The sequence below is a fragment of the Impatiens glandulifera genome, chromosome 1 (genome assembly GCF_907164915.1).
Source record: "Impatiens glandulifera chromosome 1, dImpGla2.1, whole genome shotgun sequence".
NCBI classification, from domain to species: Eukaryota; Viridiplantae; Streptophyta; class Magnoliopsida; order Ericales; family Balsaminaceae; genus Impatiens; species Impatiens glandulifera.
Genome location: NC_061862.1, coordinates 133,304,334 through 133,330,124, shown reverse-complemented (window position 1 = coordinate 133,330,124; position 25,791 = coordinate 133,304,334). Strand labels below are relative to the sequence as shown.

Here is a 25,791-nt window from a genome sequence, read left to right as displayed (position 1 = left end):
TCATATCCGATCCTTAGCAGTTTATGTCACAAACATACTTTACTTGACAACTTAAAAGTGCAACAATCTTTTTAGTTTTGAAACTCAGCCGATTGTAATATCTTCCAGAGTATATATGTATCATGTTGTGCTCTTCTTATTATCAACATCACCACCACCATTGTCAGCATCACCATATCCTTCCAAAACCATATTAGACTTTCGAAAACACAAAGTGAGACTCATAATTTCTCTTAAGTATCGTAGTATTCACTTTATTACTTCCTAAATTTATACGGGTTGCTCATAAATCTGCTAACAACTCTCACTGCATGTCCAATATTTGGTCGTGTGCAAACCATCACATATATAATACAACCAATAGAAAAGACATATAGAACGATAACCATGTAATTTTTCTTATTCTCTATTGAAGGCGACTTATCTTTAGATAGTCTAAAGTGATTAGCTAAGGGGTAGTAACTGGTTTTGAATCATACAAGTTGAATCTAGTGAGAACTTTCTTCACGCATTTTTCTTGTGAAAGTTTGAGAACTTTTTTATCCCTAAAGATCCTTATCCCAAGGATTTGTTTTACAACACTCAAATCCTTCATTTCAAACTTCTTAGACAACTATTTCTTTAGTTTGTTAATCTCATACAAGTTTTCTCCAGAAATTAACATATCATCAACGTAGATGAGAAAAATAATATAGGATTTTTCAAATCTCTTGATATAGTAGCAATGATTAGCTTCACACCTCATAATATTGTTGTATTTTATTAAGCTATTAAATTTCTTGTAATATTGTCTTGGAGCCTATTTCAAACCATACAGAGTCTTCTGAAGCTTACACACAAGCTCAATTTTTTCTTTTATCTCAAAGCTTTGTGGTTGTCGCATGTAGTCTTTTCATTCAAATCACCGTGAAGAAAAGCAATTTTGACATTTATTAGTTGAAGATGAATGTCTTCTTTCACAACTAAACTCAAAATAATTTTGATTTTCATCACCTTAACCACTAGAGAGAAAATCTCATTGTAGTCAATAACTTGATTCTATAGAAATTCTTTCACAACTAATATTGCCTTGTACCTCATGGTTTTATCATGTTCTTCTATAATCTTGAAAATTCATTTGTTGTGAAGTGCTTTCATTCTATTTGGTGGCTCGATGAGCTCCCAAGTCTGATTTGACGTCAAAGAGTCTATCTCATTTAGACTGACTCCTACTATTCTTCGACATAGACATGCTCTTACCTCGGTTGAAATTTGTATCAACATTTATGGTAGAACCTTTGAATGTTTCACTAGAATCAATTTTACAAACATCTTCAGTAAAAATGCGATTTCTAACTTCAATAAGTTTCAATTTAGAATTTCAATAGAGTTATTAATTGATGCCCTTATAGATTCTCAGCTATTTGGTAGAGATGCTAACAAAATTAGTGCACTCACTTTGTCTTCAAAATCAATCTCAACAAATAATAATTGATTTACAATTGTATTAAATTCGTTCAAATGAGTAGGACAGAAGTACCATCAATCATTCTTAAATTGAAGAGCCTTTTCAGTATATATATTTTGTTGTTAGTAGATGTTTTCTCATACATATCAGAAAGAGTTTTCATTAGACCCATGACGGTCTTCTCATTTGCAATATTGTGAACAACAGTCTTGGCTAGCGTTAATCAGACAACTCCCAAAACCCGTCTATCAAGAAGTTTTCATTCACCTTCATCCATATTCTATAGTTTCTCATCTTCCATTTGCATGCATCCTCTAGAACGCATAATTTATTCCATCGAATCTTCCAATGACATGTCATATACTGTTCTCGCCTTCCATCATTTCAAATGCTCTAATCTAGTCTAGCAACTCGAATATCAGTTGTTAGGATTTGGATCCCCCAAATCTGACCTACTTAAAATGATCTATAAAAACGCAAGAAAAAAAAGAACACAAGAAGACTCATATTTATAGTGGTTCACTCAAAAGAGTTACGTCAACTTCAATCGCCACCTGATTTCATTATGAAGAAGAAGAATACATAATTTTTGCCTCACATTTTATCTCTCTAGATTTTGTCTTAATATGTAAAACTTTTATCAATAACATATTTATAAGATAAACATTCAAACATGAATAACTCTTGGTCAGACCCAAGTTCAAACCCAAACTCAATAAATTTTAATTAACTTTTATAGAGTTTATTATAAGTATAGGCTTCATAACTCAACAAATATTTCGAATTTATTAATTCATTTTCTATCAAATATTTTCTAGTCATGCGAGGCTCTTTACCGCCCAATCATATATTTTTTTTTGTCATGAAAGCTATTATTATAACTCTGCCTTCTAGATTTGATAACAATTGGTTTTGAGTGAAAAAATTCATGACCAAAATTGAGGAGTAGTGGAGGTGTAATATTATTATGTTTTCAGCATATTCTTATTGGTCACCAACATAAAGGGCTTGAGAAACAAATCAAGAAATGGATTAAAGAAGATCATCCCAACTTCAAGGAGAATGTAAACTCGTCGTGCAACAACCTTCTTACGACCTTCTTAAGCATGAGACAATTGACGAAGAAAGATTATTAACTCATGAGGAATCGATCAACAAATTAACCAAACTTAATGATTTTTTTGGTTCTTTCTAAGGAGGATGAAATGAACTCAATGAAACGAAGTATGGCAAAATAGTTCAAACTGGTTGATAATAAGAAAACAATGTATTTTAGGATTGACAAATCAAAACGTGTCAAAGCTGTTTCTTTTCGAAAATGAGAACATTAGATTTTTGTGGACAACTTCATATTAAGAGCTTGTTTGAGGTAGGTTTTTTTGAGATTGAAATTATTTTGGAATTTTATCTAATTTTTTATAGTTCTCTATATCACACCACTATAATTTTAACTATCAAATCACTCATTTTATCAATTAAAATATTTTTATTTTATCTTTATAAAAATAAATTTTAAATATAAAAGAACATTATAATAATTTGACAAATTAAAAAATCAAATAACCTATTTTTTCTTCAAACATTTTTTTTTTTTTGACAAAATCTACAATATTTTTAAAACACCAATATGAAAACAAGAGTAATTTGAACCACAATATTAAGGATATCATTTTAAATATATTACTAGATGATATGGAATTTATTGAATAAGTACGCCAAGTTTTGTACAATTGTGTGGAGACAGTGCACTTGGACTGGACATGATTACTTTATGGAATTCATTAAGAAGGCATGGTTGATTCTCAATGACAAGATCATGAAAGTGATACCCACATTGTCCTTATTTGTATAGCCATAAGAACGATTGAGCACAATAAATTTAGATCCATTTACTTAATATTTTCCTTAAATAAGATCATTCTCAAATGTTTGGTCAATAGATTGCAAAAATATTTATAACGGTCATCATAAAGAATAAATAAGATAGTGTCTTCGTTAAAAATTTCTTAATAGACACAATGTCACAAATGAGCATGGGCAATATGTGGATTAAGTGTATCGGGTTTTGTATATCTACTGTAACGTTCTCAATTATAATTAATGGGAAACCACAAGTTTTTTAGAGAGCTCAAGAGGTTAGAGTTACGACAATCCATTATCTCCTCTCGCCCTCTAAATGTTGAAAAATTAAGTGAGGCAAAATCAAATCAACTCAAAGATTATATAAGAGAAGAAAAACAAGGCTTGTAGCATTTTGTACAACGAAGATTGAAAAACATCGTAAACAATTTTAATAACTTTAGAAGCATCTAAAAAATGTATTAATATTAATATCTTTTAATTATTTTTATTTAACCACTCAAAACTCATATCAAACAAAATTATTTAAATAATCAAAATCCAAACAAAAGCTTGAAGAGTAATTTTTTTAATTTTTTTTTAAAATTGGGCTATTTATGAGTTACTAGAAAAAAAGACATTATAATATAAAATAATTATTTCTTAAAATAAAAATTAATAATATTTTATTTGAATTATGAGTAAATTTTGATTATTCATATTATCCAAGAGGCCTTATTAACTTTTTTTTAACCTAACCAATGAGTAAGAAATTTTGTTGGCAGCCCAATAAACAAAACTAGTTTCAATTTTCAAATAATTTTCTTTGAAATTGGGCTTTCTACTCTCATAACTCTACTAGCAGCGGGAAGAAGAAGAAGAAGAAGACGAAGACTGAACAACAAAGAGAGAAAGAAGAAAACAATGATGCTGCGAACAACCATTCACGCCGTCCGCAGACTTTCCTCATTCCAACCTAAGAAATCTGTTTTTCCTTCATGGCGCCATAACACAATTCCGCCTTTTTCACTTGTTGAAGCTGGAACTGTAAATACAGGTCACTCTGCCTCATTTTTCTCTACCACCACCGCCATAAACTTCAATGATCAACCGGCTGTTACTTTCATCCCTGATGAAGTTGATGACACTGCTGCGGATATCTCATCGCATACTCTATCTCCGGTTCTTCTAAACTCTGTTTTGACGGATTCTGTTGATGCGTATTCAGCTATAGAGTTGGCTCTTGATTCGGTTGTTAAGATTTTTACTGTTTCCTGTAGCCCCAATTATTTTCTACCATGGCAGAACAAATCTCAGCGAGAAACTATGGGTTCTGGTACGTATAGTCGTGGTTAATTTCATTTTGGCTGAAGTTTGCTTTAGTGATTCACTGATTTGTCTTTCCTCTTGATATAGCATTTGGGTCAATCAAAAGTTTTGATTTTTAAGTTCATTGGATTAGCTAGTAATGGAGCTTGATAAAAGAATACTCTCTTTGCTAGATTTCAACTCATTATTAATATGATTGAACATATTTTAAGCTCCTTGGTTTAACTTTTCTTTTTTCCTTTTTGATTTGAAGCTTGATATTTGTTGGATTATCTTCATTTTGATTATGTAGGGTTTGTTATCACTGGCAAAAGGATCCTTACAAATGCTCACGTAGTTGCTGATAATACTTTTGTGCTTGTGAGGAAACATGGTTCTCCTACCAAGTATAGAGCAGAAGTCAAAGCAGTTGGTCATGAATGCGATTTGGCAATTTTAACAGTAGAAAGTGAAGATTTCTGGGATGGTATGACTTCTTTGGAGCTTAGTGGCATTCCATTTCTACAAGAAGCTGTAGCAGTTGTTGGATATCCTCAAGGTACCAGCGATTCACTAGTCCTAGCATTGAAAAAAAAGAAGCTAATTTTACCTTATTATGGAAATTAATCAATTATTAGCCCCATCTGAAATTAAGCAACTTGGATGTGACTGCTTTAATTTGAATATGAGATAGTTGTTCTAGATGATATTTTACATATGTGAGCTTTTTTCAAAATTTAAGAAAGGGGAACACTTATATTTGTTCTCAAATAGTGCTTTTGCATCTCAGCCACCAAAAGAATATGAAATGGACTGCACAATTGGTTTTTCTTTGTTTGTTTGGATATTCAATTTCACGATCTCATGTATTAAAGCTTGTATTTATTTGTGTTATTACGGAATACATGCTCCCATCTATGTTAATACACTTATCAACGAGCTGGGCGAGCACTTTAGTATTTCATAGTAATTGAGCTTTTTGAAATGGATTTGACACCATGTTCATGGCTGCCATATATACCAATATGTGTAAGCTGTTGAATCTACCTTGAACATAAATTTGTGAATATGGAGGCTTGCCTTGTTGTTAACAATTTGAGAAATTAGTTTTAATAAAAGGAACTCTCATATTGCACATCTCTTTTATATTTTAACAAATATCAATGACCGTTCACATCCTATCCTATTGAGTAAAAAATTGTTATCTGAATGGTTCTGCCTAATTAAGGCCTTGTTTGATATGAGGTTATATGGTTAAGCAGGTGGTTATTTTCTCATAATCCTGTTTGATGTAGGTTAACCTGTTTATTTGGGATTAGTTGAGTAAAATGACATTAGGAATACAAATATTTAATGAATACATATTTTTAAATATAAAAAATAGAGGGTATTTTGGTTGATTATTTGAATGATGAGATTGATGAGTAGATTGTTGATGGGATATAGATTATTTGGAAATAATCTCAAATAACCCACATCAAACAAGCTCTAAGATTCTCTTTTAATTTGTCAAATCAACTATGCTTTTTTTTTTCTTTCTTTTTGAGATCCAAGGTTTATTCCCTTGAGGAAGCTAGCATGACCCCCCACTCCAATCAAGATGTTTTTAGTGGGAATCTAGCCTGAGACATTTGGCCTCTTAAGCAAGACATTTTCCACTCGAACTACGTTGGTGGGTTCAACTATGCTTTTCTTAATGCAATGTACAACCCTTCTATGTATTGATTTGCCTTCAGTTTTGTTTTGGATAGGTGATTGTTGAAATTGCTTTATGTATGTTTCTTTCTATGTTGAATGTATTTAAATGCTAAAATCAATTATATCGTGAAATAAAACCTTTGGTAATACTCCACGGTTGAATTTGCAGTATTTGCCACTTGCAGGAGGGGACAACATTTCAGTTACTAAAGGCGTTGTCTCTAGAGTTGAACCCACTCAATATGTACATGGTGCAACCCAGCTTATGGCAATACAAATTGATGCAGCTATAAATCCCGGAAACAGTGGAGGTCCTGCAATTATGGGCAATAAGGTTGCTGGTGTAGCTTTTCAAAATCTTTCAGGTGCTGAAAATATTGGGTATGATTTAAATGGGTTAATGTTGTTTATGTAATCAATTGCTTTATTACGCAAACAAATCTTCCTAGAATTTCTCATTTATTTATTAATTTTCTTTTTTCAGTTATATAATCCCTGTTCCTGTGATAGAACATTTTATATCTGGTGTGGAAAGCTGTGGAGGTTATGTTGGGTTCTGCTCAATGGGGCTGTCTTGCCAACCAACTGAAAATGCTCAACTGAGAGAACATTTTGGAATGAAGTCTGACATGACTGGTGTCCTTGTGAGCAAAATCAATCCAGTTTCAGATGCATACAAGATTTTGAAGAAAGATGATATTCTCCTTAAGTTTGATGGTGTGCCAATAGCTAATGATGGAACCGGTATGTATATGTTTTTTATTCATTTTTCTTTTTGTATTTGCAGTAGTTCTTTTAAGCGGCTCTGTTTTGGGAGCAAGACCTTGCAATTGATCTTTGATTGGTATATCTGCTTATGGTTTAACAGTTAATAGTAATATGTTTCCTTTTTCTAAGGGTGTGTTTGACAAAACTGAAACTTAAGTATTGAAGGCTGAATATTGAATTTTAAGTGCTGAACAAGTTAGTTTTCTGTAAGTTTTATAAACCAAATGAAAATTTCTAAATTTATGTACTTGGTATGTAAGTTGATTTGATAGAAGGTAGAACTGGTGTTGATAAAGTACTTAAAGACTATTTACCTTTATAATAACGTATTTAATTCATTTTTTTGCAAGTTACATTATTTATAGCTCTTACCATATTAAGCTAGATTTTTTAGCTAAATTTGTTTAGCTTAATTAATCTAAATAACAGTTGTCAAATGAATTCAATTTAAATAAAACACTTAATCCTTTAGATTATGTAATAACCCGTCTTATCAAACACCTCAAGTTTTCTATATTGTACTATTTAAATATTAATGAATCAGATCGACATCTTCATTGGTCATATTAATTATGGATAATTTGAAAAAATAAACTATTTGATTCTTCAGTTGAGAACTTTGTCTTTTCTTGCATAGCTGTTTTGTGAATACTCAATTGCTTAAACAAGTTTTGATGTTTTTGTTATGCAGTTCCCTTTAGGAACAGAGAGCGAATAACCTTTGATCATTTGGTATCCATGAAAAGACCCAATGAAACTGCTCAGGTTAGAGTGTTAAGGAATGGTGAAGAGCAGGAGTTCAGTATCAAACTTCACCCAGTAAGCCACATTTCCTTATTAATTCTTTGTTTAATACATTCAGAATGGCCATTGGAGTCATATTAACTTAAGGAATTGCTTTTGCGTTGTGTTGGAAAAATGAATTATTTGTTATTAGAGGATGGCAAAAGCCATCAATGGTAGGTCTTTCAAGGGAGGGATATTAACCATTGTCCAGAGTATTTTGTAACAGATGGAAAATACTTGAAAGGGAAATTGGCCATAATTTAGGGATGGGGAACCAGACTTGAACTGATAATGAGATTTCTATTGGTGATACACTGACACCATAACCTCATTTGGATCCAATTACAATTAAGAAACTAATCTTTGTCAAAGATAAATTAAAAAATTTATTGGTTGTTTCTCATATGGATGTGAAGATAATTTATACCATGAATCTTTGAAGTTAATCAACATTGTTCTGCATATATACATCCCGCACAGTCCTGGTTTTCTTTATCTTTAGCCTCAAAATATATGGGCCATACCCACCCAGGGTATCACAAGTGCTTAAATTTTGAACAAAGAGGCTAAGGTATCATGTTTGATTCCCACTTAAAGCACCTTAATTCATGTGTAGGGTCATAGTGGTGGGAATTGGGATGTTATGCTAGTTTTCTTCTAGAAACAAAAAAAAATTATGGGCCATCTTGCAGATTTTTGGTTCAAAATTTACTTACTATAGATTCTCTTTGTTTGGTTATTGTACGAGAGTTTTTTTTAAATGCAAGTGAGTGAGAATTGGGATGTTGTGCTAGCCTGCTCCAGGAAAAAAATGAAACTTGGTTGAAAAAATAAAATTTCTGGGCCATCTTGCAGATTTTTGGTTCAAATTTTACTTGCTATAAATTCTCTTTGTCTGGTTATTGAACAATTGAATTTTTCATCAAATGCAAGTGGGTGAGAATTGGGATGTTGTGCTAGCTTGCTCCTTCAGGAAAAAAATTACTTGGTTGAAAAAATAAAATTTATGGCCATCCTTGCAGATTTTTGGTTCAAAATTTTCTTGCTATAGATTCTCTGTTTTTGTTTATTGAACAATTGAGTTTTCATCTTATGCAATGTTGACTACCTTGTGATAAATTTATTTAAATCTAATAGTAGGATTTATGTAATATTTCAGCTACAGCCATTAGTACCTGTTCACCAGTATGACCAGCTTCCTTCTTATTTCATATTTGCTGGTTTGGTCTTTATTCCACTTACCCAACCGTATCTTCATGAATATGGAGAAGACTGGTTCAACACATCACCTCGTCGATTGTGTGAACGAGCACTAAAGGAACTTCCTCAAAATGCTGGTCAACAACTTGTTATTCTTTCTCAGGTTACAGTTCGTTTCGTTACTTGGCATTATATTTAGAGCCATTATATTGTTGAGTAGTGTTATACCCACGAAAACCACCCAACATTTCCAGGATATTTCAGGCTTGTAAGTTACATTATTCTGTTTCTCTATTTTCAGGTTTTGATGGATGACATAAATGCTGGGTATGAACGCCTTTCCGAAATGCAGGTAGCAACTTTTGTTCATTTATGGTCTTATAGCTTTTGTGCTTAGAGAATGTTTCTGACTCAACTTGTTTCTAATTTTGTTTTGTTTGTCGAAAATAATCTTTATACCAAATAAGCAAACAAAATAACACAAGAATCTGTATCATCGTGATCCAGAGAACAAACTTTAGAAAATGAAAATGTGTTGGCTTGTTTCTAATTATTTGAATCATGATTCATATTCTTTTCTAGATCATATTTTCAACAAACAAAACAAAATTAGATCTTCTCATATCATGATCTGAATCGTAAATTGTGATAACAATTAGACTCGTATTTAAGGTCAAGAACTAAGATATTGATCTTCCATTTTTCTTCTTTCTATTTGTCCATTCATTCTTCACAAACAATGAATAGGGTTAAGATGAAATGAAAAAGCTCATTGTCTTTGTTGGGTGGATAGGTGTTCAAAGTAAATGGTGTGAAGGTTGAGAATCTGAAACATCTACGCAAGCTTGTGGATGAATGCACAGAAGACAACTTAAGGTTTGATTTGGACGATGAAAGAGTAATAGTATTGAACTATGAGTCCGCAAAGTTAGCCACTTCACGAATATTGAAGCGTCATAGGATACCGTCAGCCATGTCTGACAATCTAACTGATAAGTTGGATTGAGAATTGATTCTAAAGCTTAGGTTTTTCTTGTTTCAAATTATTAAATCATTTATTGTTGAGCTTTGTACAATTCTTCCTAATTTTCGGCATTAACTAAGAGATTTGAGCATAATCTATTAGATTTTGTGGGTCACATGTCACACTAAATTATAAGCTGGAAAATAGAACAGTTTGTATGATGTTTTCACTTTTATGTAAAGATCAATGAGTTTTCATTTGCATCATCTCCTACATTTCTTTTTCTATTTGCTTGAAGTTTTGACAGCTCCTTTGAGAATTTGTTTAAAGTTATATCCCATTTAAGAAAGTCTTAAATTGAAGAAAGGAGTCACATGGAACATCAAATCAATTATTTGGTGATGTAGATTCTATTGGTGGCTGCAATTTATGGAAAATTAGGACTATGTTAATTAATTTAATATAATTTGAAAACACTATTCAATTAGCCTAGATCTTAAAAAATAACTTTTAGATTTGAACAGGTAGGAAAAGTGACTGTAATTCATAATCTGAAACATTCATCCATCTAGCAGCTGTTGTTAACATACAAATAATACCCCTTGCAAAATGATAAAGAAATAATGCAATAGAAGAGATGAATATTAGGTCTGAAAAAAGGGTAAAGATGGGTAAAAGAAGCCCAAGTGCACAACTGATAATAATGGAAGAAATATTGGGTTTGAACAAATCCAAAGAACATTTTTCTAATAAAAAAAAATATATTCAAACTTCAAAGTACATTCATACATACAATTTATACAAACAATGTAAGCGCATAAATAAATCAAACACCTCTCTTTCTCTTTGTCTTTCATTTCTCTAAAAAAAAATTATAGAAAAGTTGAAAAGACATTATTTTTTATTCTTTTGTGACTTTTATAATGTTAGAGTGTATCTTGGTTTTCTTTTCACCACTTAGATTTGAGTTGGTATTGTGTTTTATTTGGTGCAGCATCATATTTAGTTGGATCAAATTTTTTATTTAAAATATTTGTGATTTGAATAATACTCTAGACGGTTTGTGAGTCATTTGCTGCTCATACCCTCTTCTGATTGTATTAATGATCATTTCTCGAATATGTGTCAGTCCCTTTCTTAACGGTAAAAGAAACAAATCATCGGATCTAGAATTCTTTTCATATTTTTAATAATGAGTTATTTGATCTTTCCTATGGAGGCTCTCTTATATTATATCTCATAATGTGTACTAGTTTTTTTACCATTTCGATCATATATATATATATAAAAGGTAAATTACATGAGCTTTTCCAGCATTGCTTACCAAAAAATCGATTAAATATAATTTTAATTACCGCTGATAATATTTGTTAGAGGTTTTTCTTACATTATTTTATTGGTTTATTTCGATTTATTTTATTTCAATACTCATCATTTTGAAAATTCAAATGAGTTGTCATTAGTCACCTTAACAAATAGCATGATTGGTGAGTTTTTTTAATAAAAAATTTGATTTATTGGTTTATTTCAACACTCATCGTTTTAAAAGTTCAAATTAATTTACCATTAGTCACCTTAACAAATTTGCATAATTGGTGAGTTTTTTAATAAAAATTTTGATTTTGTAAATTATTATATATCTAAATAATCAATTGTTTGCATTTAATTTTATATTATTTACTAATTAAATTTTTATAGGTAACTTTTAATTAGAATTAATTATATATATATATAAATCAAACACAAAAAAAAATTAAGGTAAGCTTAGATGCAGAAAAACACAACAATACCAATAAAATCCATAACAAGAGCAAATGAGAAGAGAAAACATTTGTTTGAAAATTTCTACTTTTGATCCAACTAGACCTTTTCTGGTTGTGATCTGACTCGGTTAAAAAACAGTTTTATTACCCCATAGTCATGGACAGTAAAACTACATTTTTGGGGATACCTAGTTTGGGCTGAGATACAACTTCAAATTTTCTGAAACAAAAACATAGTTTCCACAAAGTGACTCAATGCATACTTACATGCATAAATAAATAAGATTAGCATATATTACTACATTTGACAGAGTTTATGTACAAATATTTGACTCCATGTATGTTAATAGAAGGTACTCTTATACAAATCTACTAGTTATTGATACAAAGTGCCATTTGGCTTATATAACTAGTTAACTCAGGCTATAATACTACTTATCATAAGAGAGAATAAACCCAAGCTAATAAAAATTACAACTTACTTAGTTAACAATAGATATAAAGGAAGATTAACACAACCTCTCCCTCTAACTGAAAAGTACTTATATATGCTATCCGGTTTGAACAATCTCAGAAGTCCGATTTCATGAGCTTTCCTCTAGGCATTAGGTTAATGTTGTTGAAGGAAACTCCCTGTTCTACTTGAATGTAGTCTTTCGTTTTCAGAACCTGCAAATGGTGTCACAATATCGGTTATGTTCAATCTTAAATTGAATACCGCACATCTTAACTCTTTTGCTTTATCATTTAATTTGTTAAACAATCAAATCAAATGCACACATCTGACCCATTTAAAGGCACAAATATGGTTGCAAGACATAAATTATAAAAATATTCTCTTTTCAAAATGAGATATGAATAGTAATTGTTCTTTGTCCCTCAAACCAAACCTGAGTTCGTAAAGGTCAAATTTCAGACAATATTGAGGAGAAGCAAACCAACAATTTAATCAATTAACTCAAGTTTAAAAATCCATACCAGTGCCTCGAAAAACATCCTTGATGCTTCCTTCCGAGTTCTACCATTTAAGAGGTTATCCATCCTAAGAACTCTTCTCCCCTGAATTTCTTCTTTATCGAATAAAGTTTGGAGATACTTGGCAACAGATCTGCAAGAAATTTCAGGGTTAAGACAGCACAAGACTGGTGCTGCACAGCTACTTATATGAGAGGTTTCAAGAATACTTAATTATCAAGGGAATGACTATTTTGTTATACCATTTTTTCGTGTTGATCACAATACAGAATGATAACATTTATATATTTTCCAGTAGAAAATAATATGGATCATACTAAAGAAAAAGAAAAAGAAAAATCTAAACTATAATTTGAATCATGATCTAAAAATGATATGTATACCAAATGAACCAACAAAAACCACAAACGAAAAATACATTACACCTACAATTTCATCTTTAGCAATTTTCCAATGTAACAAATAACAGTTTCAAAATAGGCTCTTTATGTTCATCATAAAATACTTGATGAGTTTACCTTGCCTCCATTTCAACATGTTTAGTCCAAATTTTGATTTTAAACAGTTTATTCTTGCACTGAATAACTGAAAGTTATCTTCATCTACAAACTATAAAAAAAGGAAAACTAACAAGCATGACTTTTGAAAGTAATGCATAAGATTGATCTATAAGTTCATGAAATGACCATTAACAATGAATTAGACGTAATCTTTTAAGTTTGTTTCAAATAAATTGAATTGCACGTGCATTGTATTGCAGCTATGCTAGTTATAAGAAATTTTGCCCAAGGATGCAGTTTATTGACATGTAAACAGTAATTAAAGCAAAGAACTAACTCTTTATACACAATAAATAACTTCACTGGAAAAGGACATCTCAGACCAAGAAAAGGCATTCATGGGAGGATGTACCTTGTACGAGAAGACCAACCACTGTTTTCCATTTCACCAGCTTCTTCCCCATTTGGAATACAATCATCATCATTTTCAAAAGCATCATCATCATCTACGTTGAGAAACTCTGGAAATACATGGGTGGATAGTAGAGACCCATCAAATCAGAAACTAGAAAAAGAGACCTCATGACAAGATTTTTCTTTACATAACCAAGAAGGCAAATGAACCAGAATTTGTTAAAGAGAGAAAAGGGAGTTGCTGGATAAGGAATAGATAGAGATAAGGAATGTAGATAAAGATAGTGAATATGATGTTTGCAAAATATGTATATATATACTATAATGAGTTTGAAGAAAGAAGAATGTAAGATAACTTGCAGACACAAATCCATGCACACTCTGTATAAAATACACCTATTAGTAATCTGAGCATTGCAGAAAATAAAAAGAAATACTACAGATTGACCAGATATATTGAAATCCTTGTCATTTTATAAAGAGTCACTACAAGCACTTCCCAGAAGAGGAATAGCATAGTTCATAATCAGAGAGAAACTAACCTGTATCATGTCCATCCTGGTAATTAAAATCCTACATAACAATAAAATAAATAAATAAGCATATCAGAAACATACCCAGCACCACATCATGTATACATAGAGAGAGAGAGAGAGAACAATCATATGAGCAACATGGTTATGGGTGTAAATGGCATTTCAAACATTGAGCTCCTAATTATATGTTATAAAAGAGAATCAGAAGATGGTGAAGATTTTTTGTGTACAAAGAAGATGGTGATATGATTTAATTTTATAAAAGAAGATGGTGATACGAATTTAGGCAAGTATATGACAAAATGCCATTTACATGGATCAAAATGAGCGGTCTATATATGAGTATAAACTTTTTTTTTCATTGCTTTTGAGAGAGCAGTGTTTTCTGTTCATGGAGGAGGCCTAGCAGAGAAGACCTAAGACATAAGCCTCTTAGTTCAAAACTCATACCATTTGAGCTAACCTACCCTGGTTGGGAAGTTTAAACTATATTGTAAGGAAATCAATCATATAGACTCAAGGGGGGCAAATTCAACGATAAGACTAGTTATTCAATACAGAAAAGCAAAACCTCAATATATGGTACTGCAAAAGTAAAAAAAACGAAGACCCACATAGAAGAACTTGAGCATGGACTTAAATAGCAGATTCTTTAACACAAGGAATTAGAAATAAACTTACATGATCTTCCATAGCAGGATGTTCAGTAGGAGTAATCTCTGTGGCCATGGAAGGATCAGTTCGCTCAGATTCGTGATATTCATAATCTATCAAGGGTGCATGTGTCATGTCCATGTCATGATCAACAGTTAACAAAGTGTCTACTTTTGGTTCTTCGTCAAAGTCCAAAAGGTTTGGGTTCAAGACATTATGAATCAACTCTTCTTCAAGAGTAAAAACCTCGTTTTCAACCTTGTCATAAACTTCCACATTCTCTGGTAAGCATGGATTAGAATCCAATCCATGTTCACCATCCTGAACTGGACAATTTTCTATTGAACCATCAACATGTGTTCCTTCTGGAAAGATCTCGTCCTTTGCCTTCTCTTCATTTTCAAGCATATTGCTCTCTCCATCCTCATTAGTCCCAAAAGAAAGAGGTCCCAATTCCTTCTCTTGCAAGGAAGCGGTATTATCTAAGGCGTCGGGAGGAAACTGGTCCGTACTTATGGAAACAGAACCTATATCAACAACAAAAGTACTTGTCTCTCGAATTTCAAGTTCTGTGAGATCAGCTAATTCTGCAGTTGTAGAATTGGGTCCAGGAACACCTATAGGGTTGTTCATCTGTTCTTCAGCATGAGAACCATGGAATATTTCTACTTTCGCATTGATAACTTCTGATTCAGTTTGAGCAGCATTTATCAACTCAGATCCTCCTTCAACAGGATGTTCAATCCTGTCATTGCTTATCAGTGAGTCACCTTCACCTATATTTTTTGCACCACTCTTGTAGATATTGATCTTACTCAGATCGTAGGTTTGACTGTATAACAAAACAAAATGTGCTGATAAACCTGAAAAGACAGTTTTATTATGTAAGTTGATATATAACTAAAATAAGGACCACTGCAGGAAAGGCCTCAACAGAAAGCTGAAAATATAGTAATACGGATAAGACAAGATAGATGTGTATCTGCATACACTTTGACAGCATTTAAAAGGATTGTTTCATTTGTGAGGACCAACAATAAAATAGAAGAATGAAAGCAAATCTTTTGCCATTATGAGCTCACCAGTAAGTATGGGTTCCATAAATATATCATCTTCCAGTAAATCTTTCTGGATCATACAAATTTCCCGCCGGGTGCAAGGAGCTTTCTTCCTCTGGCGACGTATATCTTCTGTGCTCATCAACTGTTGTCGTATCATACTGGAATATAGAAAGGGAACATAATTTCTACCCAAATATAGATTTCAACAGTTTATGAATGCAGAATTGCCAATAGAACGAGGGTGAGAAAATGAAACAATACTTTGTATATTTTTTGATAAAATGAATATGGAACAAATGAGTAACTTATTAACAAAAGAATTAAGTAAATAAAGAGTTCCAATATGCTTTTACAGCTCGATGAGCATTGGAAAAACATAACATAAATTGGATAGAGGGAGAGATATCATTTAGGGTGTGTTTGATAAAACTGAAATAAGTGTTAAAAGGATGTAGACTGAATTTATGCCTAATGAGTGAAGTGTGAAAAATAAGTGATGAATATACAGCATGAAATATCTAAGTATTAAGTACTTGATATGTAAGTTGATTTCATAAGTGTGAAAATCCGAAACTAATGTCGATAAAGTCAGTTTACCCTTATAGTGACCTAAGGCTTGAAGTTGTCTTTTGCATGCTCTTACTATATTGCCAAATTAAGACATCCATAGCTTACCAAATTAAGCTTTAACTTAATTTAAACTTAATCTAAATAATTAAGTAATTTTAAATAATAATTATCCAAGAAAATTAACTAAAATAAGCACTTAATCTTTTAAATTAAATAGCCATAGACATAATTCTACAATGACAAAAGAAATCTCAAGTATGCTGGATCAAGACATGACACCACCAGGCACATTGAAAGAACAGGGAAAGCAAATACCAGACGTATATATATTATTATTTTTATTTTTTTGGGAAATAAAGGAGAACTAGCATGACACACACAAGCATGGCCCTCCGCTTAAACTCAAAGAGCTTCCAGATGGATTATATATTATATTATTATTTAAAATTACTTAATATATATATCACACAAAAAGACAATAAAATCCACATGCAAAATCAGAAACAGATGAATCAAAGAGGGACAAAATAAGTGAGCCAAAGATGGAAAAAAGAACAAGAAATTGCGAGAAAGATTGAAAACGTGCAACTTACTCGCCATGCAAAACCATATTATCATCCATAAGAACCCTTTTCTTGGAAGCAGGTGTACGGGCAACAATGCGAGGCCGTTTCTTATGCGTTGTTAAATCAGACGGTGCTGGTGTGGCCTTCAATTTCAAAGCTGAAGGGTTTCTTCCAACTGAAGCAAAAAGAAAGATGTAAATTAGATACATGAGTGCAAAGCTTGCAATTTATTATATATACATAGTTTAGGTCTCTAGTGTTAACTACAGCAAGATGAAGATAAAATATATATGCATATATGACTTCATTACCTAGAATAGAAGATAACAAGTCATCATCATCGGGAATGGATCCCTTGGTTCTTTTTGATTGAACCGGCTCATACGATTCAACTGAACTTAGACTCTGCACGGTCACTGTACTCTCAGTGAAAGTGCGTTTTTTACCAAGAATTTGTTTTGTCCCAACATCGTCTCCATTGCCATTCTCTGTATTTTCAATATTCGGTGTAAAATCAACCGTAAAATTTGCTAGGGGATCAGATTGCTCTTCGGGAACAGAAAGCAATCTTTCTGGTGCTGGAAAGTCAGAAATGTTGGACCTATCTAAACCATCCAAATTGGCATCGTCAAAATTGACATTTCCCAAAGCAACTAGTTTGCTAGAATCTGCTGTAGGAGAATGAGGTTCCACCATGCAGGCTTCCACTGAGATTGGCTCAATATTATCAGTTGCATAACAATTATATTGAGGAAATGGACGAGTAAACCCAAAGATAAAAATTAAATCCCAATCTAACCTTGCGGCTCTAAACATATTCCAGGTTCTTGTGGAAAAGACGGCTCAATAACTTCCAGTGGTGTTTCATCCACCTCATTCTGTAAGGTACCCAATATTTCAGAGTTAATGCCCCATTAGTTAACGCTTTTTGAATCTGTATCTGGATCCAGATTCAGAAATAAATTTCCAAACCTTTTTGGATCTGGATCCACATATAGAAACCAAGAAAGAAAAAGTGTTTCCAAAATGGGACCATAATATGTGACATGAATAATCAAGTCTGAAGTGTTAGAACTAAAGCATATGCTCTAGAATACCTGTGTGTGTTGTTGGAAAACTTCAGCATTTGATTCCACCACGTTGCTGTCGCCGAAGGGCTTTTGAACATTGTCAGGATTTTCAGGATTGTCAGAGACATCAGTCCTACATGTAGCTTCGTCATAATCATTGAATACAATATTTGATACTGCACCAACTAAACTAGACTTCTCAGCATGATTGTCACTGATGTTGCACGATTCAAGAACAGGCATATCATGAGAAGGCATAGGTATGGCTTCTTCCAATCCGTGGTTCCAATCATTATTCTTGCCAATTCCATCATCAAACTCTTCCAACTGGATTTAATCAAATGGTTAAGCATTTCTGTTTCCATCAGAAAATTATAAAAACTAAAAAAATGTTGGTTTCAACTGTTCTCTTGATGATACTGGATGTGTACCTTGTTAATTTCTTGGCCACTTGCTTGACACTCATTTTCTAGCGTTGACGCGTCATTAGGCCACTTGCTGGTTGCATTCAACGAGTTATCTTCAACTGCCTTTTCTGGAAGATTCTGATCTTCAACCTCCATGTGATCCTCACAAGCTGAAACTTCTTGGATGTTTGATAAATTTGGCTCCTCGAGTAATCCAGGAGTGGGTGGGGCCTGAGCATGGTCATCAAAATCAGATTGTCCAACCTATTTTTACATTGGGATACAATATCTTAAACCAAATTTGTAACTTAGCAATGACTAGAGGTTTCTGGAAGTTAACGTTTGTCCACAAGGTCAAATATCAGAAATAGAAGAGATTAACTTCGCTTGTAGCTTTACAATCTTAAGATCATAGGAGTAACCTCGTTTTCATTGTCAGCAACCACTTGTTCTAAGTTGTCAGAAAGATCTTGATCCTCATCCTCTTTAACATCATGAATCATTCCTTGATTAGATGGCTGACCCTCCACACTACAATGATGAAATTGAAATATATTAGCTACAGTTTGGGCATTTTTTTTATCACATTTTATGGTCTAAATCGTAATCTGATTTTTTTTACATTTTTTATATTTGCAAAAAATTACAATGATCTAAAAGTAATATGGATCATGATCCAAAAATAATCTTATACAAACTACAATAAAATATGGATCGTAATCTGAAAGATAATCTTCTTTTTTTTAGATTGTCATGAAGGCTTGAACCCCACGACCTTGTAACCAAGAGTTTTGCGCTCTACCACTAAGCTAAAATATAATCTTTATACTAAATAAAGTAAAAAAAAAAAGTATAATCTGGATCATGTTCCAAACACAATCTGTATCAGTTACAATATTTAGATACCAAGAATGAGATGGGAAATCAATGAAATGTGATGAAACAAGGAAGAATCAAGGTGAGACTTCGAAGAAAGGGGGATGGCGATACAGACTTGGCTTTTCAACTAATTTATTATACATAATATAACCCTTATTTCTACCAATTATATACCCACACTTTAATACCTAATTGGGCCAGCAATACCCCAAACCCAAGACATAAATAATTACATTAAGTCCCATTGGTTTTGTATACAATTATAACTAATGACAATCTTATACCAAACAGGAAAAAGTATATCACTTCCAAGTTCATTATTATTTCTGAAGAACTTCTTCATACAAGTTCTTTTACACTCTAGTCTGCCTATGGACAACTTATTCAGTCATCTGTCAAAAATAAAGAGTAAGCTAATGAAAAAACGTACTCTGAAGTTAGTGTATTTCCATCAACTACGGGACCTGTAACCTTGTTCATAAACAATTCCTGGTGCAAAACAGACAACAACAGAAAAACTAGGTTAGTATGTCTATGCATGGAACATTAGTGTTCAAGTAAAAATCACATAAAACAAGAGGCATAAATCATCTTCTACTAAAGAGAGTGTTCTCAATTTCAAGGGATGCATCGGTGAACCAAGCCCGCAATTTCAAGGGATGCAAGTATTTTTACACAGATCTCAATGTAACTTATTTAGGTCTTGATTGATGTAAGTTCTTTGGGATTATTTTCATCCAATCAACAATCTGCTCATCAATCACATCATTCAAATCATCAACAAAATACCAAATATTTATACCCCTAATGTCTATTTACACAAATAACCACAAATAACCCCATTTTTCATAACCTACATCAAACGGGTTGAAAATAATCACGTGGTTATTCAATAACCCCATAGCAAACAAGGCATTAATTAATCAGCATATTCAAAATGCTTTATATTTACCATTTTAATGATTTTTTAAGGGTTGGTGTAGGGTTTAGTGTTTAAGTCTTTTCAATAAGATGACTATAATGTCCCTATGCAAAATTCCATGTTGATAATACAAGAAGTCTCTAAACATTGAAAAAGAAATATTATCGGTGTTTATGAGTAAAGCAGACCATATTTTTATGTTATGATATCCAACAAGTTGATTTCTATGAGACGATAAATTACCTCATCAAGGTCCAGCCCCGAAGTATCACCATCACCAAATCGTTCTGAACCAAATTTGCAGCAGAAAAGTGGTGATCAATAATTAGCTGTAATGGAAATCTACAAACCACATAAAAGAAAGTATACTAACCATCCAATCCAAACTGTGATGTTGAATAGACAACACCCTCCATTGTATCCTGGAGAGTAATCTGCTCTCGTGCACTGATATGATGATCAACATAGTTACTGCAATTTTGTATCTTGCAAAGTTAGAATATGAGCAGAAATCCGGAGAATCGCAAGACTCTTACTCTCTAGTAGAAAACTAACCAAATGATTGAATGTTAATGAGGCATTTAACTATTGGTAAACTAACTAATGAAATAAGTACAAAATATGCTTATAGAGAAAACAGCTCACTTCACCAATAGGAGACATTTAAGCCAAAACCCTTTTACTAAGTAGAAATGTCATATGAATGTCCCAAAATAGTTGTTTCCCTGGACTTACCAATTCAACAAAATATTTTTTTATTTATTTGAAACATTTGATGATGTGGAAAAATCCGAGGTGGAAAAAAAGGAAACGGAACTATGTTTGTTAATTTTTCCACTTAAAAAGAGAAGATATCATAATACCGGCATACTTTAAGGTCGGATATCAAAATATTAAACTTTAAGGAGGGATATCAAAATATCATACTTTAAGGGTTCTCTCTTATCTAAAAAAATAGAATTAAAAGGCACCAACCCAAGAAGAATATCACTATCTGGCAGTTCAAAATCATCAAGGTCAAAAGTCTCTGGCAGAGTTATTGAGTGATAGGGTGCTGTAGATTCTTCAGGTGGCAAATCAACAGCAGCAGAGCGAAATGCTTGCTTTATTTTGAGCAAAGCTTCACTGCAGTCATCAAAAAGGTAGTTCACCTTCTTTGAATATATTCTCACTACACCCAGAAGAAGGTGGCTGGACAACCGCAATGCAATTGGCATATCTGGGAAAAGAATCGAATCTGTATAAAAAACAACGAAGTTAGAAATGTGGAATGTAGTCTATCATGAATGGAAGAAATCAAGCATCTTATGTACAGTAAGTGATTTTATCATTACGGTTTACACCAGCCACTGTAGACAATACTGCACTAGACAGCAACAAAAGTAAGGCATGAAATATTAAACAAATATTGTTCAATCACATTGGGCACAACACTGAATATAACTGGTCTAATTATCATTGATAAGATTAATAGAATACTTACCCTTGATTGTTTTTAAGCTCCTGATAAGACTACAATTGTGAAGCGAAACTTTTGGAGTCGGAAAGTGTAATTAAAATTAGAACTTGTTTGATCTTGGGTCCAAAAAAGAAATCATTTTTTTATCAAAACATATTGTTTGATGTAAAAGGTGGTTTATTTGGGTAATATGACTAAAATATCATTAGTAGTTATTATTTTAAAATGTTATAAAGAATAAAGTTAGGGTATTTTAGTTGATGATTTAAATTGTTTGATGGAAGAAGTGATTGATGATGGGACGCATGTTGAACAATTATTTAAAATGCACATATAAAACATCCCTGCCCTATTGTTCCTCACCTTACTAGTTGTACAGATCACGAACCGTCACATAAAAATGTCGCGAAAATTAGGGATATATAGTCATTATATCCAATACAAACACATCTGCTTGCAAATTCCATTCATTTGAGTTTCGATCAGATTCGAGTCCACGTTTAATTGGTCGCCAGTGAAGAACAAACCAAGCTCTAAACTATTTCTTAGTTCTTACCATGACATGGACAAACCTAGCAATATCTTACATTTTGACATGCAAACATACATCATCCTTACATAACCATAATGCATATTCTAGGTGTATAAACCAAGCCGAATTCATTGTAAAATTTTAATCCATATTTCAAACTTATTTATATATGTAATCTGTGAAACTCATATCAGATGACCAAATGATGCCCCTTATGATCATGGACGTTTTGATCTTCTTGTTTCACATTTTATTGCAAAGACTTCACACACTTATAAGTCTTTCATTTCCACACACAACTTAAATTCATTTTCAATCCTTCATGAATTAAGGACAATGGCGGCAGTTCCCACCTTTCATGGATCTTGAGGACGATTGGTCATGACAACATCAAACAAGCCCTTAGTGTTTTTCCTAGTATTATTAATAAACTTGACGTGATATTTTGCCCTAAAATGCGTATAAAGTATAAACGTTAAGACAATAATATCTGAGGGAAGTCTAAATAATATGCTGACACAGTAGAAAAAAATAATAAAACCTTTCATTTTGTAATGTCAAAATGGAAGTCTACTTGGCATCATAGTTTCTAACTAATGCTCAACTTAAAAGAATTTATATCTATTCATGGGGACGTTGAGGATATTCCCATTATACTTGAAGCCCTAGAACCTCAAAGAGCTAACATGGAAACCAGGAGTGAATTCAAGACGAAAAAGGCATAACAAATTCTTAACATCTGAGAGGGATTTTTCCTAGACGGTGAGATAAGCAAGTAATAGCTGCTTCTACTATTGTAGCTACTTCTATTTGTACCTTATATATGTAACATCATCTGCAGTAAACAGACTCTCACTGAGAATTAGTTACTCTAGCATTCAAATTAACCTCAACCCAAAAAATGAAAATTCATTCTCAGACTCAGTGAGAACCATTATTAAGAATCACCTCCATAAAAATAAGGTAAAAAGACTTTTTACTGTTTTAGGGTCAAAATGTGACTAAATGTTTTTTCATTATCTCATATAAGTTATAAATGATGGACAATTTCAGACAGCTTCCATTTATTGTACAAGCAAATGCAAGATATATGGATCCTCCAAACAGTTCCATTTTAGCTCGTTATTTAATAAACACACATGCCATTAAAGCATATTGCGCTTGTTACTATTGTTGTAGACTTTCCATTTTTCTTAATAACATCACCAATAAAGGGTTTCCCAAACCTATAATGGGGAGGAACATCAACATGCTCCCAAATGTAAGAACACAAAGCAATTAATTCCCTGTAAATCCATCAATATGGTTTTCACCATCTCCTCTTGAAGCTTCACAAAATATTGTTACATACTAGGGTCTTGATTGTAAGTGGGCCAGGTCAGGTCATTTAACCTAATTAGATAGGATTAGTGTAGTATAAATAGAGTAAAAATACTCTATTTATACTAATCCTATCTAATTAGGTTAATGGACCACTAACAATGAAACCCTAGTATGAACCACATATATCTCGTTTTAAGTCTGATCAAGCCAAGATTACAGCCAATGGTAATGCTTATCGTGTAAAACAAGCTCATAAGCCAAAATTTAATGTTTGTGGGATTTGTTTTTACGTTAATTTTTAGCATTGCTTGATATGTCGGTAAAAAGAAAAAGGGAATTGCACTTAAAAAACCTAAAGAAAAGGGATACATTTGTATCTAATTTTATTCGATGCAAAAATCTCACACATGTCAACGATAAATGATGTTGTTTTAAATAGCTTCTAATAGACTCAGCTATATTAAGACTTATATTGAAAGCAGCCCATGAACGTTAACACAGCTTATCACTTAATCTGAAAAATTAAGTGCTTATTTGAAATAAGTCCATTTGATAAGTATTACTTAAAATCACTTAATTCTTTAGATTCAGCTCAATTTAAACTAGAATATCTAGCTTAATTTGGTATGCTATGAATAACTTAACTAAGTAGTAAAGTATAAGCATACAAAAGACACTTTTAAGTTTTAACAATTGAGAATTAATTAAATTCCGTCACTATAAGGGTAAAATAGCCTTTACTAATTGTTTCGACATTAATTTCACATTTTATAGAATCAACTTGCACATGAAGTACTTCAAATTCAGATATTTTTATTTAGTTTGTGCAGCATTTTATTTTCAGACACTTCTGTAATTCGGACTTCAAATCCAGAATTCAGTGTTCAATTTTCAGTTTATCAAACAGACTCATATTCTGAAGTCCAGACATTATGTAACAGACACCTTAAAGGGGAAAATCAAGCAGAAAATAGAATCTTTTCTTATCAGATCAGTTACTAAATTCATTCCACTAAATGAACTTCATTTCCATCACAGAGATTTCTAAGGTATAGAAAGAAAAGAAGAGTACATACCCACAGAAACACCAATATCAGTATCAGCAACCTGATTCTTCCGCAACTTGCGCTCTAAATGTGCTGCAATCCATATAGTCCCAAGAGGACCCTTTTTTGCTAATATAAACTGAGAATAAAACATCTTCTTTTTTTCTTCCTCACCACAGTAAAAACAGCCAGAAACTCATGTAGTATGTATAGCTTCCTTTGATTCACCCAAAACAAGAAATCCAATTCAAAGTTCAAGCAGGCGTGCAGCTGCAAAACCCAATTAATAACAATTCACATCAAGCTAATCAAGCCTCGGATACATTCAAACCAAACAAAGACAGACAGACAGACAGACACCGAACTAGCTGATTCAATTCTCGGAGAAAGTTGATAAAAAGATAGTCGACATTTAACCGACCCTATCTAAGCAAGCAAACAAACTAAACTAAACTAAACCCTAGCTTTCTTTTTTACCCAGAAAGGAGACGACTTTGGGGATCTAGAAAATTGGATCTTTCAATTGGAATGGAAGCTCCAGCTGAAGAACATACCCGTGACCATCTAAAAGTCGAACCTTGCGAAACTTTCAAGTTTGAATTAATCGATATCTCGGGTTGACGACAAAGACATGGCAAAAAGAGAAAGGGGGGAGAGATAAATACCTGGTCTTTGTATTCCGTGTAAACTTATGCTAATTACCTTCTTCATGTGGTATTAACAATTTCAAGATAATCCATTTAGAAAAGATTTTGGAAATTTTGGATTCTGTATAAATCCAACAACAGTCATAAATCACCGCTCTTTATTACTGATAGTCCACAATAATAAATCAATTACAAAAGTTAACTACTTCCTTCCTATTTTAAGAATATTTTCTTATACATTTTTCATTGTAGGAAAGGTCAAAAGTGTAACCTTTAATGTTTCTTTTTATTTAGGATCCCTATTTTAATGTTTCAGCAGTTTTCTCTATCAACATAATTTTTAAGAATATTAGTTCTTATAAATTTTTCATTGAAGGAAAGGTGAAAAGTAATAATGTTTCTTTTTTATTTAGGATGCATAGTGTTTATTTATATATATATATATATATATATATAT

The 25,791-nt window shown here is 32.4% G+C and overlaps 2 protein-coding genes across 4 annotated transcripts; one reads left to right on the top strand and one right to left on the bottom strand.

Moving 5' to 3' along the window:
* The first annotated feature begins 4,172 nt into the window (after positions 1-4,172).
* LOC124919821 (protease Do-like 10, mitochondrial) lies at positions 4,173-10,273 on the top strand. The gene is made up of 8 exons (XM_047460162.1): positions 4,173-4,622; positions 4,908-5,153; positions 6,478-6,673; positions 6,777-7,036; positions 7,752-7,879; positions 9,006-9,209; positions 9,348-9,398; positions 9,840-10,273. Exons 1-8 carry the CDS (start codon positions 4,211-4,213, stop codon positions 10,050-10,052), a joined length of 1,710 nt encoding a protein of 569 aa, XP_047316118.1. The 5' UTR covers positions 4,173-4,210; the 3' UTR covers positions 10,053-10,273.
* Positions 10,274-12,044: 1,771 nt separating this feature from the next.
* Positions 12,045-25,320, bottom strand: LOC124919817 (sister chromatid cohesion 1 protein 4-like). 3 transcript variants are annotated; one of them, XM_047460158.1, is made up of 18 exons: positions 25,165-25,320; positions 24,718-24,957; positions 21,303-21,564; positions 20,701-20,798; positions 20,571-20,614; positions 19,836-19,894; positions 18,949-19,057; positions 18,551-18,790; positions 18,147-18,446; positions 17,849-17,927; positions 17,361-17,756; positions 17,077-17,224; positions 15,935-16,071; positions 14,880-15,715; positions 14,205-14,235; positions 13,661-13,769; positions 12,752-12,881; positions 12,045-12,442 (listed from the first exon to the last, which is right to left on the bottom strand). In XM_047460158.1, exons 2-18 carry the CDS (start codon positions 24,839-24,841, stop codon positions 12,344-12,346), a joined length of 3,201 nt encoding a protein of 1,066 aa, XP_047316114.1. In that variant the 5' UTR covers positions 24,842-24,957; positions 25,165-25,320; the 3' UTR covers positions 12,045-12,343. The 3 variants fall into 3 exon arrangements, with proteins under 3 accessions (XP_047316114.1, XP_047316116.1, XP_047316115.1); XM_047460160.1 differs by having other exon boundaries at positions 18,551-18,757; XM_047460159.1 differs by lacking the exon at positions 25,165-25,320 and having other exon boundaries at positions 24,718-25,070.
* Positions 25,321-25,791: the final 471 nt, after the last annotated feature.

Excerpts from the sequence above, each read along its gene's own strand:
- LOC124919821 (XM_047460162.1), top strand. The coding sequence starts at position 4,211 with ATGATGCTGCGAACAACCATTCACGCCGTCCGCAGACTTTCCTCATTC. Across the intron at positions 4,623-4,907 it reads GCGAGAAACTATGGGTTCTG|GGTTTGTTATCACTGGCAAA; the intron begins GTACGTATAGTC and ends TTGATTATGTAG. Across the intron at positions 9,210-9,347 it reads AACTTGTTATTCTTTCTCAG|GTTTTGATGGATGACATAAA; the intron begins GTTACAGTTCGT and ends CTCTATTTTCAG.
- LOC124919817 (XM_047460158.1), bottom strand. The coding sequence starts at position 24,841 with ATGTTTTATTCTCAGTTTATATTAGCAAAAAAGGGTCCTCTTGGGACT. Across the intron at positions 15,716-15,934 it reads TATGGAACCCATACTTACTG|GTTTATCAGCACATTTTGTT; the intron begins GTGAGCTCATAA and ends CTGTCTTTTCAG. Across the intron at positions 14,236-14,879 it reads ATCCTGCTATGGAAGATCAT|GATTTTAATTACCAGGATGG; the intron begins GTAAGTTTATTT and ends ATTGTTATGTAG.